Source organism: Pempheris klunzingeri, chromosome 13 (genome assembly GCF_042242105.1).
Source record: "Pempheris klunzingeri isolate RE-2024b chromosome 13, fPemKlu1.hap1, whole genome shotgun sequence".
In the NCBI taxonomy this organism is placed as follows: Eukaryota; Metazoa; Chordata; class Actinopteri; order Acropomatiformes; family Pempheridae; genus Pempheris; species Pempheris klunzingeri.
The window spans coordinates 10,624,318-10,639,506 of NC_092024.1; the positions used below are offsets into that span (position 1 = coordinate 10,624,318).

At 43.3% G+C, this 15,189-nt stretch overlaps 1 protein-coding gene across 1 annotated transcript in view; it reads right to left on the minus strand.

Moving 5' to 3' along the window:
* The window catches only part of LOC139211510 (latent-transforming growth factor beta-binding protein 2-like), an 80,782-nt gene that overhangs the window by 3,068 nt on the left and 62,525 nt on the right, over positions 1-15,189 (minus strand). Inside the window, exons 30-40 of the mRNA XM_070841708.1 lie at positions 13,307-13,429; positions 12,560-12,688; positions 6,942-7,070; positions 5,926-6,060; positions 4,693-4,899; positions 4,476-4,568; positions 3,981-4,109; positions 3,304-3,444; positions 2,564-2,737; positions 2,160-2,441; positions 867-1,016 (exon numbers count right to left, since the gene is read on the minus strand). Of these exons, the coding sequence (XP_070697809.1) occupies positions 867-1,016; positions 2,160-2,441; positions 2,564-2,737; positions 3,304-3,444; positions 3,981-4,109; positions 4,476-4,568; positions 4,693-4,899; positions 5,926-6,060; positions 6,942-7,070; positions 12,560-12,688; positions 13,307-13,429 (1,692 nt within the window). The remainder of the gene's footprint in view (positions 1-866; positions 1,017-2,159; positions 2,442-2,563; positions 2,738-3,303; positions 3,445-3,980; positions 4,110-4,475; positions 4,569-4,692; positions 4,900-5,925; positions 6,061-6,941; positions 7,071-12,559; positions 12,689-13,306; positions 13,430-15,189) is intronic.

Below are 15,189 nucleotides of genomic sequence, written 5' to 3' on the forward strand. Positions count from 1 at the left end.
TGTTGCGTGTCGGCTGGATAGATTGTGAACTTGAATTCCCAGCCATCTCAGGCACTGATCTGTTCAGAATGATGGCAAAATTAACAATGCATTAGATTAGGTTTCCCTTTGGCCTTCAAGGGATTTTTTTTCAGCACGGGAGGTCTGATTGTCATTTCCTAGCAGTCAATCTCAAATGACCCTCCTGCTGTTTATGTCATGTTCTGCTGGGGAATCGCTCATTCGTGATATTTATAAAAGGAGGCATGGCATGAGTTGCACAGCTCCCACATGTGTCCACAGTTTTGGAATTCAATCACTTTCCTTGGGAAAACGTCTGGCCTTGGAGCTGATAAGCTTGTGTGCAGACAGAATATTGTAATCATAGCATTTCATTACAAGAGTCTCACTTTCTTACAAAACAAACAAAGTACACTTAAAAGATATAATATCTCATGTAATACACCGAGTGGCTAAGATTCAAGGCCTCCTTACTCTTGGCAGTGTGTGACTAGGGAATTTCAGACCAAAGGGTAAAGCTCTGCGGTTTTGAGGAGTACACTGCTTTCATTAGTTTCCCATAAAATATAGCTTAATGCAAGGTTGTTAAATTCAAAGCTTCTCCTTGAGCTTGATGATGTACTGCATGAAGAGTTACCTCACTGAAATAAATCCAAGACACGACTTCAAAAGGCTTCAAGCTAAAGGTAGAGGTCACTGCGGTTTGATTTCAAGATTCAACGCCACATTTTGAAACCAGATCAAATGATGTCATTGATTTCCCCTTTATTCTATGAAGCCTCTGATCATTTTCTACTGGGAACACAGAGTCTAAATGTGGGTGGTCTGTTTAGGAAGACAGAAAAGATGCTGGGGAAAGAACCCACCTGTACAGGCCATCTTGTTTAGGTCAAATTCGTAACCGTCGAAGCAGTCGCAGGTGTAGCCTTCTCGCACACGAACACAGCGGCCGTTTTCACACCCGTTCAGGATTCCACATTCCTCTGCTCGGAGACCCTCAAAGCCGGCGTAGTGCTCTGATTGGACACAGAAATATTTAACATAAAACACATTGTGTTGTGATGCTGTAATTGTTAAAAAAAAAAACTCGCTCTCTTATTTGCTTGATTCTTCAAGCTTGTGGGAATAATCATGGTGGGATGGTACTGTTTTATCTCTAAATCCTCGTGTGAAAGCAGCACGTGCTCAGAGGTTTCTTGAGGAGTTCATAACTAGTTCAATTAACAGAGGATAAATCCATCTAAACACAGTTAATGGACCTTTATTTGTTGTGGGGAGTTCACTCATCACTCTTTTAAACTATACAGTAAACTATATAAACTGTATCTATATGAAAACAACAAGCTGCTGAGGTCATTAATTATGATTAGCATATAGAATAATGTGTTCTAAAACACTTACAACAAAACTATACATGGAATAACTAGCACAACAGCAAAAATCAATCTGAAAACTGCAATAATTTTCTTGGCCTCTGGGAAGCAGCAGAAACAAGTTGTGAACACAATCATCAACACTGACATAATATCACAGTTTAAGTTGATACGGAGAACATATTAGCAAACAGTTGCTTATTTACATATCCAGCGATTTATTTGGTGTTTTTGGCCACCTGGCAGATGCAAGTCCAATATTTACTCTCTTTCAATTCTTTTTTTGGTCTCCACCAATTCTTGATGAGGATGTCTGGCTTTTTCAGCTGCTTAACACTCCGCTATGTTCACCAGCTAGTCACCAACTATGTCTGTATGTTGTTTGGTGCTGATCAGGTAGTGTTGAGGGTATTTGTAGAGCTTTTTTTTTTGTGGCTACCATCAACAGCTGCCTGCTGAAAAATTGCCTGAAACTCACTTTTCTGTAAGTTTCACTTGTCATTTTGACAAATTGTTATCATGAATAATACTGTTTATAGCCACTTTAAGGTAAAGGTAATACAAACCGTACATTATATTGCTCAAATAAACATTTGAATGCAAGATTGATGCCAGTGGCTGAAGCTCATAGTTTGCCTCCACTTTAATTAACTGCATAGTATACAGTATATTTTACAGTAATCTATATACTTAAACAATGTCAAATATTTTACTATACAGTACAACAATCAACATATTTGACATGGAAACCCGTACAGTGTGTCTAAGAAGGATGCATACACCCACCAGCATAAGCATCCACTTGTCGTGGCTGGCTCTCCCGAGGCCGTTGAATGGGGACACGGACAGGTGGTTGTTGGATGCTGTAGTCATTGTCGATGAAGAGGGGAACGCTCTCAGGCATGTCATAGGGTGCTGCAGGGCTGCCATAATTGTCAAAGTATGGAGGTACGAAAGGCTCTGCAGGATCCTCTGGCCCCTCCATACCGTACTCATATCCTGGCCGCTCTCGCAGCTCTCTGTCTGAATCGCCTCTGCGAGGCAGGTTGCACATCACTGCGTAGTCATCTGAATACAGCAGCACAAAGGGCAGAGTTATATTTTGGATATTAATTCCAGCGATGCGTTAAATACACAGACAGGAATCTTTTAACAGTGTGATTGCTCTCTAATGTGCATCCTCTTCTCACTCGAGTCTTTCCTGGGACAGAAGGCACACTGTCCGCTCCAGGCGATGCCGTACAGGCAGCAGCATTCAGTGTATGTAGTCTGGCGTCCTTGGAGGGGTTCGGCACACATGTTGTCTCCCTCCAGACGCTGCCAGCAAATATCCATGTGCACATCGTGATCAGGCTCTAGAATTTCTGGGAAATAGAATGAGGAGGGATTCACTAATAGTCAGTGAAAACTCTGAGGACTGGGCTGAAGACAGATTCAAATATCTCAGTATAGACAATAAACTCAGTTCTGACTAAAACACCACTGATATCCATAAATTCTGTAAACACAGAGCACTCCTTGTTGTTCCCCACCTCCTGTTGTTATGCCCACATGCCCACCATATTTGTCTCATGTATTTGTATGCTTTTCTTGTGAGACATGAACATTTGCAGATTATATAAACAGATTTCCCCCCTGGGACAATAAACACTGTCTGTCCAAACATAGTGGGTCAAAGATGAACGGGGAAGTAGCTCTGTAAAATATAACAGAACTAGGGCTTCAACTAACAATGAAGTATCAGAAAAAAGTAAAAAAATGTCCATTACAAATTTTCAGAGCACAATCTCATGTATTTAGATACATGTTTGTACAAATAGCAATCAAAAACCCAAATATATTAAATTTCCAACGATATTTCCCTGAGAAAAGCAACAAATCCTCACATTTAAAACTTTAACTTTAAAACACATTTAAAATGTTGCTATACCTTCTGTGGTGTTGAGGCCAATGCAGCGCCGCCGTGTGCTGTCCAGGACTAACGGAGGACTGCAGAAACAGTTATAAGAGCCGGCAGTGTTCACACACGCTCCGTCCTCACAGGCATTTCCAAATCCACACTCATCATAATCTAAAAGCATATTCACAAAGAGAGGCACACAGACGTATAGTGTGAAGAAATGATCATCAAACAAATATTAAGAAACAACATTCAGGCTGTAGGCTGAAAACAATGATGGGAACTGTCGTCTTTATTAGAACTGCCAAAACACTGGCATGAGACTTAGATGACCAATCATTTATGGTTTAATTTAATGAAATACCTACACAATACCATCTGAATTTATCTGTTATTGTTATGTGGTTGTGCAGTATGGTGGTATAGTAGTTTGCACTGTTGCCTCACAACAAGAAGGTTTCAGGTTCATGCTCTCCTTCAGGTTCTCTCTGCGTACTCCGGTTTCCTCCCACAGTCCAAAGACATGCGGGTTGGTGTGAAAATTGGTGTGAAAGTGAATGTGACTGTCTCTACATGTTGGCCCTGTGATTGACTGGTGACCAGTCCAGAGTATACCCCGCGAGCGGTATGGATCATGAATGAATATTATTATATATGGTTTGCTTTGAATGTTAAGAGATAGATACAACATAGATGGAATGTCTTACCCACACACTCAAGCCGGATGTTGTCATAGTAGAAGCCAGAACGGCAGTAACAGGTATAGGCAGAAAAGAGATTCGAACACTGTCCATTCTTACAAATGTCTGGTCCAAACATGTCACACTCATTCGCATCTGAGGGGAGAGAGGGATATTCACACATTGGTTTTACATAATTGAGGTGGAAAGTATCAACAGTCAAAAACACAGATGCAACCCTGGCACTGTGCTTGAAATGTCATTCAAACGTCTTGTAAGAAGTTGTTGGGACACACTATGATTACAATAATTAGTCAAGTATGCGGGCAGGTATCCCATTAAGCCTTGACTTGCAGTAGCGACTGCCTAGTAAATGTGGTGAGGGATTATGTCTGTCTATCTGGCTTTAAAAGTTTATGCAGGTAGAAGTAAAATGGGCTGCTGACATTGCACCTTTTTGTGCCAATGAAAAGGTGTGTGAAGGGACGCTATAAAAGCATTTATGAGAGAGAGAGAGAGTACCTATGTAAAGGCGCTGTTCTCCCAGACTTTGCGTAGAGGAAACTGGCACGGGTAGTAATCCACTGCCATGAGGGCACAACTGGTTATAATCATCTGGAAAATAGAAATAGAATTTACATTTAACAAAAAATCACATACTATGATATGAACTGAATGATCTTAGTCCACTTTATTCTGATATAGTGTCAGAGTAAAGATGATCAGCCTCTTGTTGTACCTCTTCCTGGGACAGGACAGGCGTGGATCTCGCAGTTGTCACCCCAGCCGGCCCCCACCGTGCAGCAGCACTCCTGCTTGGTGGTGTTGCGAGACAAGACGTTGTCGCAGAAGTTGGCATCGTTCAGGTTATAGTAACACTCTTTCCTCTCCTCGGCAGAGGGAGATGACGGAGGGCCTTCAGCCGCGGGTTTTGGGTCAATAACAACTGTAGATGGACAGAGAAAGCATTTTTTTAGGGCCCACGGTTAGCAACAGAAAAGCACCTGTGGCTGTGGCAGAGATTTGGTAATTAACTCAAATCTGTTTCTATTGAGGTGGGATTTCAGAGTAAATAAAGTTACAGCAGATCCTACACTTCAGTAGCACATCATCACCCAGTAACAGCGTCAACTCTTGCTCTTCATCCATCAGAGCATGTGCACATGCCTGCAGCAGGTAGTGCATCAACCTCGCCTGCCACTGCTGAGCCTGCTCATTTGTCCAAAGGCATGGGCTCAGGCATTTCACCGTTAAGCTGCCGGCTTAGCCAAATGGAAACACTGGCATGTGAGTCAACACACCATTCACTCTCACATGATTGATTAACACACGTCAAAAGCAAACAGCGGAATGTGGCAAAAAGGTACACAAAGGCATAGCTGGGGTTTAGTGCCCAGGCAGAAGAAAAAACATCCCCACGGAGGGCGCGCCGCTTAATAATGTAAATACACCCAATTCGTGTACACATACGCCTATCACGCTGGCGATGGGATGGTATTTCCATGACTCAAAGGCCTTTTCTGTCACTCTGAAATTGTAATACATTACATATCTGTAACCTCTGTACTTAAGATCATTTTAGCCCGGAAGCGAGCGATGTGTCTTTAGTGCTAATGGCCAATGGCTACACCTTATCCCTGTTTGTCTTGGTGAGGAAATGGGTTAACTGGGCCCTTAGGGTATTGACTTGGCTCTACTGGAGGAGTTACTTCATCATTCATTCGGGGGATTAGGCTAATACAAATTTTTGTAGGCAACCCACCCAACCGTAACCCCAGCCTATAAAACAAATGGAAACAGCCAGGTCAAAAGATACTCTAAGAGACGTGGAGTAAGTCATGTCCACCTCGTCACCCTTGTTGTTTGGATAATGAGAGACGGCTCATTAAATCAGGGAAAACTCCGTCTCCCAATGATGGGATGGAGAATTAAGTCCTCTGAGTCAGTGTGAGTGCTAGTCGTGCTATATTACCCGGGGAGCGGCACTGGCTGGTGATGGGATCAAATTCCTCATTGTCGTTGGGGCAGATGCACAGGAAGCTGCCATCGAAGTTCTCACACAGGGCCTCCCCGCACAGCGCCAGGCTCATCTCGCACTCGTTCACGTCTGAGAAAGACAGGAGAGGAGGTCAGTTAAGGATCAGGCACGTACGCACTGGCATGCGCTCGACAAAGCTGTGGCAAAATAATCTTCATCGTCTCGTTATTGGAAGAGTAATTCACACCCACATTAACAGAAATGAATCATTCACAATTCATTATAGATACATTAATTTGGTTGCTGTGATTAATTGTATACATTTTTTTTGCATAATTTGTGCAAGGAGGAGACATTTTTTTGGATGGTTGTAATCAAATTTTGGAATAAATCAGTTGATCTCTCTGTATAAAAAACGCTGAAGGTTATCTTTCTCAAAAAAAGTGACAAAAAAGTCATGCACAGTAATTAAAAGATAAGTCTGGTGATATTTCTATATTTTTCGCATTTTCTATAAAACTTACTAAAAGACCAAAAGCAACAATCTCTCAATATTTTCCATGAAGATATAAATCCTTAAAAGTGAGTCACAAATGTGTACTTTCATTTTCAAGAAAGGCTAAATAATTTCCTCAAACAAGCGGGCACTGTACTTTTCAGCAAACGTTACACGAATAGGAGTAAATGCAGCATTCGTCGGCTGTTCATTTTCAGCTGCATGTTTATACACATTTGTTGTTCTTTGGAGTATTTACAGCAGCAGTACGGTGTATGTGGGATTGACTTATAAAGTACATGTCCATCATAATGAGTGGGGCTCTCAAATGTGAAGTGTTTTAATAGATTTGCAACAATAGAGCTTTGTGGCACAGAGGAAAAAGTTACATCAGGCTTTGGCTACAGATGCTTCTTAGCAGCATTAATTCATTGTTGGTTTTGGTCTTGTCATTGGATTTAAAAAAAACAGTATCTACGGAGTACTGAATATTTCTTGGAGAGCAGTTACACACCAACACATTTGCTCGTATCTCCTGGCGGGTTGGTGTAGCCTTGGTCACACTGGCAGCGGAACGAGCCGTCTGTGTTCTCGCAGAAGCCGTGGTTCCCGCAGATGGTTCCATTGAGACACTCATCAATATCTGCAAGGCACAAAGAGAGGTGAGCACAGCATTAATATTTACCAGTCGCTCTGCACAATAGACTTTCAGACTGCCTCGGTAAACATGGTGCAGCCTTTCCAAAATAAACACCCCTACCATTTTGACCTTACAATAACAACAGAAATCATGGCCGTCATAACATGTCAGAAACGGTGTACAGATCAGACAATTCATTAAGAGGGTTTTCAAACTACGGTGTTTGTGCATTAATTCAGCGAGACTTTCTCTCTGCATCGACATGGTGAAATTGAGCGTCGTGCGGCTGTGGAAAACTGCGAGTGAATGTTCTTTGGTTGTGTCAGTAGAGTGAGAAGTGGCACTTGGGTCACTGGGATGTCGCCAAAGTGTAACAGACGGAGGAGTTTACAGCATGCAGCCAGCAATCAGACACTTTACAAGCAGTTGGAGAAAGATGACTGAGAATTCAGGTTTGGCATGGAGACATTTTTGACGGCCTTCTGACAGGAATTGCTTTCCATCCCAATCAATAAACATGTCTAACTCATTTAAATAGGTTTGACATCAGCAGTAGATCTCTTCTGAAGCTAAAATGGTACAATATGAGAACTCTAAGGATAGGACTTTCTGCCCAAAATGGCAGTAAGGGATCAAATCTGGTAGGCGGCAGCTTGCAGTGCTTTGTTGTTTGCAAGGCAATAAATCATAAAACAAGTTCAATAAAACCAGTGGAGAGACTATATGCTGTATGTCAGGGAGAGACTTTGAGGCTGTTAACACTGGACCCTACAACAGCAGTGCTGATTCCCCACCGCTGGCTGTTTAAAGGCAACATTTGTTAGCAATTTCTTACATGATTTAGTAATTCTTGGCGTCTCGAGTACAGCAGAAGAGCCAACGACTGATACTGTTGGAGGGCAAGTCTGATTATAATTGTTTACAAAAACTATCAAAGAGTTTAATGATCAGACTTTAGTCACGTGAATTTGTTCTTTGGTCAATTTTGCATGGCTACTGGTCAGTGTTACCATAATTGTCTGTTCATTTAAATGAGTGTTAACTTGCTCATGAGAGCATAAAAGGCCTTACAAATAGCCCGGTCATTCCAATCGTCGTCTAGTCTCACTTGTTTTGAAGATAAATTTATGAGACTCATGTCATAAAATTTAAGTTATTCTTTTCAGTTTCAGTTTTAAAGATAAAAAAAACAAAGTCAGCTAAAGAAATGTTTAAGTCAGAGATGAAATTAAGTCAGTCCCTGTATATTTTCTGCAAGTCATTAAGTTGGGAACATTACAACTGGCAGGATTGTGATTTTATATGAGCTGCACTAATGAAATTAGGAGACACACCACTATGTCTGTTTTATTGTAATCGTGATTTGATTTTTTGTTGACTTTTTGGTTTCATAACAACCTTCCATGACCATTCCATTCAAAGTTTCCATGACTAACAGTAAGTCCACCGGAGCGATCACAAGTTCACAAAAACAGAAAGACCTACTTCAAATATAGAAAAAAAAAACAGGCGATTAAAAAAAACAACAATTTGAACATTTGAATTACATTTTGTTCCACTAAACAGTCTCAAACTTGTAAAGCTCATTTTGGATAAGTCTGCTCAGTTAGGGCAGAAAGTCAAGTCCAGTGGCACCTGAAGTTTAAAACATAATGATTTATGGAGTGAAACACGCTAACATTCACATATTGTCTGAAACTGTTTTATTTTGCCGCTGAGCACTCATAAAGGCTTATGAAAGGAAGAAAGCTGGCCAGTGAAGCCACAAGCCATTTGATTTGAACTGCGCATTTGGCCAGGGCCTCATCTTCCCCTCCAACACAGACAGCTACATTCTCAGGCTTGCTGGGGGACAAGTCCCCACTCAGTGTTCCTGTCCTGACTTGGCCACTTCTCCAACACGCCTCTGGGGTCAGAGACAGGGGATCCCACAAGCTAATAAAACTACAGAGACAAAATTGTCTTTGTCGTTTGTAAAACCTTTCACAGGAAATTCTGAAAAGGACCTGAATTGCTAGAATAGACTTGTGGGCTCAAATGGCTGGAAGATGATAGAGGGGGAATGGATAGACACATACTGAAAACCACCAACCCACTGGATTTGCATTTTGCAGCTGAGGACTGAGATGCTGAACTGGTGTAAAAGTGCAGAGGATTCTCAGAGTAAGGTAAAAAAAAGCATTATATATCAGAATCTGAGGAGCTTTTGTGAGCCTCATGTGTGAAGAGCATAAGTGGAGCTTGGAATGTTGGAATGACAGCGACCGCCAGCTGGGAGGTCTGGGAACGAGGCGATGAAAGCTCTCTGCTAATATATGAAATAATCATGGTCTGCAGGCAGCTTTTCATTCATGTGTAACATGGAACAAAATCTGTTGCAAACCACATGTTGTGATGGGATGCAATCAAAGTATCATCCTGGGGAGAAATGAAAGCAGTGAGATCAAGACAACTCTAATGGCTTTTGTTTTTCTGCATATCCGACTCTAGTCTGTTTGAGCGACAGCATTAGTTGTTATGTCATCCAAGGAGAGAGTCAGCTTGCTAATGGTTTGTGGGAAAAAACGAATAATACAAAATGAGATAACTCCACCAAGAGCGACTCTCAGACCAGCAGGACGTGGGGTTGCCTTTCTTAGTCTTTCCATGTAATAATCAGTTACGTCAGAACACATGCGGAGCTGTAAATTGGCTGGAGGGAAGAAGTGAGGCAGGGGAGAGGGTGAGGAGTTCAGCTGAGATGGGAGGAACTGAGGCTAAGGGGTGACCTGGCCCAATAGGCACCTATCCTAATGGTCTGACCCAGGAGGATCTGCTTTCCTGGATCCGGGGGTTTCGGGGGGTTCTCTGTGCCATGTGCTAATCTAGAGCACATGGTGGCAGGCAACAAGAATATAGGAATCAGTGACTGTTGGCTCACCCTCCGCGGTCCACACTTCTCCCAAATTCTGTGGGCAACCCCTTGTCTGATTGGCCCCATAAGCAGGGGTTATTTCACACGTGACTGAGCAAGGAAGAGGTGAGGTATTTATTTTCAGGGAAGCGTTGTTTGTGTGCTTTATCTGACATTATATCTACAACCTTCTTGGGTTAACTACAACGGAGGTCAAGCTCTCATTACATGTGTGTACTTTTGAGAAAAAAAACTCATCTTACATCTGCACAACAGAATGAGCAATCACACACACATGGTAAAGTCTTTTAGTTTTCTATACGTTTGAAGGGGTGGGAGTTTGGCAAGAGTGTGACCACAGACAATTTCCGCCTTTGGGCAAGCCTTATTAAAGGCATAGCTTGAGGGACTTTATGAGTATGATGGTGGATTAAAGCTAAAAAACAATGACCAGTGAATATGCACATACTGCCTTTCTCACAAACCCAAAGGAGCCCTGTGTACAGCATCATGGTAGAGCTGAGTGCATCCCCCATAGCACAGTTGATGTGCTGCTGCGGAAAAAAACCCTGTTTTTTCCTTTTGTATTATGGTCTCTAAATCTAAATGAGTGCCTCAGGCAGAGCCAAAGACAACCACTGCCCCTTCGAAGGCCGGTAAGTAAAAATAAAACAACGCCCCTCAGAGAAACTGCAAATTACAGTGTCTGGCCTCTTCCTAAATATTTGATGATTTTTACAAGCAGACAAAAATGCCCCGGAGTAATTGAGCTCCCACCCTGGACTTTTATTGGGGTGACGGCAGCATCTCCCACAACTTGCAATCGTGAGGTGAAACAAGCCACTATTGTGTGTAGTGCTGGGCTTCTGAGGGTAAGAGGGCTTGGTTCTCAAACTGGGGCTGTGAGTCAACACTGAAGTGTATGAGTGTTTATCGTGGGGTCTTGTGAAAACACAAACAGCTGGCGTCACAACATAGCAACGGGGGAAAGATGGTCATATGCAGTCATAAGTGGGCACTCACAAATTAAACTTTTGTGCTCCCATAAGGGGACGATGTGAAGCTTTTTCAATCAGTTCCCACCTAAAGATTCCATCATGGTCTGCAGGGCATGTCAGGTAGGAAAATGTGTAACGTATAGTACATAAATATGTCTGCTAATAATGAGCACAACACTGATTTGAACCCAAATGAGTGGTTTGATTCTGACACTAAAAGAGCGGAGGTGAGCAGCTGGTTTCAATCTGCCCTTATCACACTAAAGGCCCCTGCACTCTCTAGCTGGTGCCAGACAGACAGCATCATAAAGTGCAGCGAGGAGGCAGCCGAACATAGCCGGGATCAGGGTGATGGAGGGGGGCGGAGGACTGATCTGTCACTGATCGGCACTGCAGCAGCATTTTCTCCCCTGATCTCCATCTGTTGGTAGTCCAATAAAAACTCGGGGTCATGAGAATATGTGAAACCGCACCGCAATCCGGGTGCATCACTACAATGGTTACAACCTCTGGTTCTCTTTCTCTCACACAAACACATAAGCCTGGATGCAAAAACCCCCAGTTAACCACATGCACACACACTCACACACTCGCTCTCACATACACACACCCGCAAACACCCACAGCTTCCATCCGCAGTCCAACACATCATTCCTTTGTGATGCTCTCAGACTTCTTTCCCCTTCTCGCCTGTCAATCTCTGGTGTCTGTTTGGATTCTGTCTTAATATGAGGGAAATATTTGGCCTTTTGTTTTTGTCTCAAGTAGTCCTCATAAACCAGACTTCTTGGTGCTATGAGAGCAACAAAGACAAGCAATACAGCGTTACAAAATAAAGAGTGATAAACTCAAAACATTGTGCAACAAACCACATTAATATCTCAAGCCCCAGGTGTCTAATCCTGCCGGAAGGCTTCATGTATTGTGGAGGTCATGGACATGCGGCCGTTGTTGTTGGCCAGCTGTGGGCCCAGATGTAGCATTGAGTGCAAACCAAACCAGTCAACCCAGGTGAGCGGACTCCTCTTTAGGATGAAAAGAGAAGTAAGAGCCTTACAATCCTATCGCCTGTCAAAAGAAGACCAGTGGTGATCAGGTTCCACCTTGTGTCTCTGCCAGAGAGACTCCATTAGCTCCGTTTGTCAGGAGGATGAGGCTATTATCATCTGCTGGCCTCACACACCGCCTCCAGGGACAGTGCACTCCTCTTTCTAAAGTGCCCCAATTTCAGGGGCCACTTCTCCTCATCTCCCCCATGGCTTCTTGTGTAGGATGACCTCGAGTACCTGATAGCATTTGATTCACATTAGCCTCTTTGTGTCTGCATACCAAACAGATATCATTATCTGCACCGAGGGAGAGTCCCGAAAAGTATGTAGAGTGCTGAGTTGATCTGAGGCTACGCTCCACTCTCTATCTTTAACTACAGCCTGAATGTTAAATGAATTGAATTAGCGTATATGTATGGTACAAAAATAGGTCGGCCCACACAATGCATATGTCTTTTCAGCCTACAGACAGTTAGCCTCAAAATCTGCCTGTTTTTTCTTAACATAATTGTGTGTGCTAGTCTTTTAAGTATACATGGTTTGACCACTCACCGCAGTCTGTGGTGTCCTCTCCCTCGAGGCCAGGCTGGCAGCCCATGAAGCACCGATATGAACCGATGGTGTTCTCGCAGCGCCAGGTACCACACACTGAGCTTCCAAACTCCTTGCATTCATTCTGGTCTGCACAGTGAGAGAGAGAGAGAGAGAGACAGATGTTGGTTTGTAACTGACAAACAGAGGCACAAATGTAACCACATGTGCAATCAGACACTAACACGGACACATTCACCCCCACACACACACTCATATTCCCTCCACTGCTCCTCTGCTTCCAGTGTAATGGCCGCGCAGCAGGAGTCGGCCAGGAGGCCTGTGGTGTAGCTGTCCTCAGTAAACGCAGCAGGCAACAGGAATGGCCAAGAACAATATTATCACAGCAACCAAAGAACTTGTGAAGGAGCTGAAGGGAGACGTTCCAGAGGGAGAAACACCTCCTGCTCACAATGGGATCATTCATACTTTCCTCAGGGGAGAGGGAGTTCAGGGCTCCAGCCATGTAATCCAGGCACCCCTCAGTCCTGAGACCATGGAGGAAAGCCTCTAAGCCAGGCTTGGACACTTTCACTGGAGCCCAGGCCCCACTGGCTATAGATAATCAATCATAGCCAACTGTGCTATACCAAGTACGCTTAAGCCTAAATGTAGCATGACAATCAAACAGCTCATGCTGACATGTTGGTTTACTAAGAGAGTAACATACACAACAGAACATCACAAGAGAGATTTAACCTGTCTTACCTTCACAGTCAGCTGTGTCAGCATTGAACTTGAAACCAGCTTCACACAAGCACAAGAAAGAGCCATCAGTGTTTAGACACTGGCCCCGGATGCACACGTTGTCTTTACTGCATTCATCCACGTCTAAGGCAGAGAGAAGAGGAAAAGAAAGTCAGAGAAATTTAGAGAGATAATTGGACAAAGGGTGGATCAAGATTTCTTACATACTGATTATCACTAAATATCCCCATATATCCTCTGTCTTCATTATGTCCACAGGGAACGCCACTCCTTTCATAAGTATCACAAAAAGAATGTGTAATCAAGCACCTGTCTGAGCACAAGATGCATTGGCCATTTGGAGCACTTAACAGTATACTGGCAAACAGGAAACAAAGGAGGAAAAAAATATCCACCTCAGCTTTTCAGGCAGAGAACATTTCCCCCTGACTCGTAAAAATGAATAATGAATGCAACATGCTTGATTAGCTGTGGATTGGTGGATAATTGCAGCATTACAACATAACTTGTAAGGTACTTGGACCTGGGGTAAAAGGTGGGGGAAAGGCAAGAAAGAAGTGGAAAGTCATCACTGGGGAAAAGCCTGTCTTCCCTTTCCAACCTTTGATAATCATTTGAATCTTTCAAAGACGACAAGACAAACATTCATTTGCAAGGATTGGGAGAAATAAAACAATGCCCCAGACTATAAGTAAACACATAAATATGCTGTGACTTGATAGTTTTGGAGTTAATTCAGGGACTTCAAAGCCTGTATTGAAAGGCACAGCGAGGATATGGCACAACCTGTTGATTTGGATTAAATTTAGATGTGTTTTAGTCTGCTGTCAGTTCCTTATTACGTATGCTGTTGCTGAAAGACAGGTCTGGTCAAGGCCAAGCATCATTTTGGCCTCACCTGACTAAACCCATCTTTCATTCCCATAAACTCACATACCCTCATCCTCCCTTCACCTCCCCCTGCAGGCTCATGTAAGAGGGGTCTGGCTTTCATTGTGTCAGCACTGTACACACAATGGCAGGCTGCGAGAAAATATACGACAACTGCTGATTTATAGGATAATTAGAGCCCAGTATTAGTTGTGGCGGGCAGCCAAAGTACCTGATGCAGGCTGGGCAGTTTGCTCAGAGTCTGTGGACGACATCTAAGCAGCTCTAAGGATGAAGCCCCCAGGAAGAATGTTGTCCCTGTTCAAGGACTGACCCTAGTCCTCGACTGTGAGTCAAACTTGCCCATTATTAAAGAACCATGCCCGCGTTTCGCAGGGGCCTGGACCCAGAGATCCAAATCTACCTGCTATACATCAGGACGGGATATTTCACTGCCAGACATGATGCTGTTTTCTTAACTTCACCTCTCACTGTACTTGCAAGACACACCAGAAATAACACTGATCCAATTCTGACATCCAAGCCAAAGTTATTTCATGTATTTTGACAGCAAATGCTCCAGTTTCTTGAAAAGAAAAGCCTTCCCTAAATGATGATCAGACTACATTTCTTTTCCCATCGCTATGACCTGCGGGTCACTGGGTGCGGCTGGAATAACATCAAACTGATGCGGAGAGAGTGTGAGCTGAGACAGTTGACGAGGCCATGGACCATTACACAGAAAGGCTGGCCTGAGCATCTATGCCAGGGGTCCCAGTCCTGGCCTCAGCACCCATGGCACAATAGTGAGGATACTCCTGTCAGCCTGCCTGCACTGAATGAGGAAATCTGTTCAAGTAAACGAGGTTACTGTAAAATGACTTGAGCAACATGGGCTAAAACCATTATGACATTACCAACTTTCTCCAATTTTGACTCTGCCTCACCCAATTACACAGGCATCATAAAATAATTTCCCATTGCTATTACTGCTCTTGCTGCAGCGTGTTACC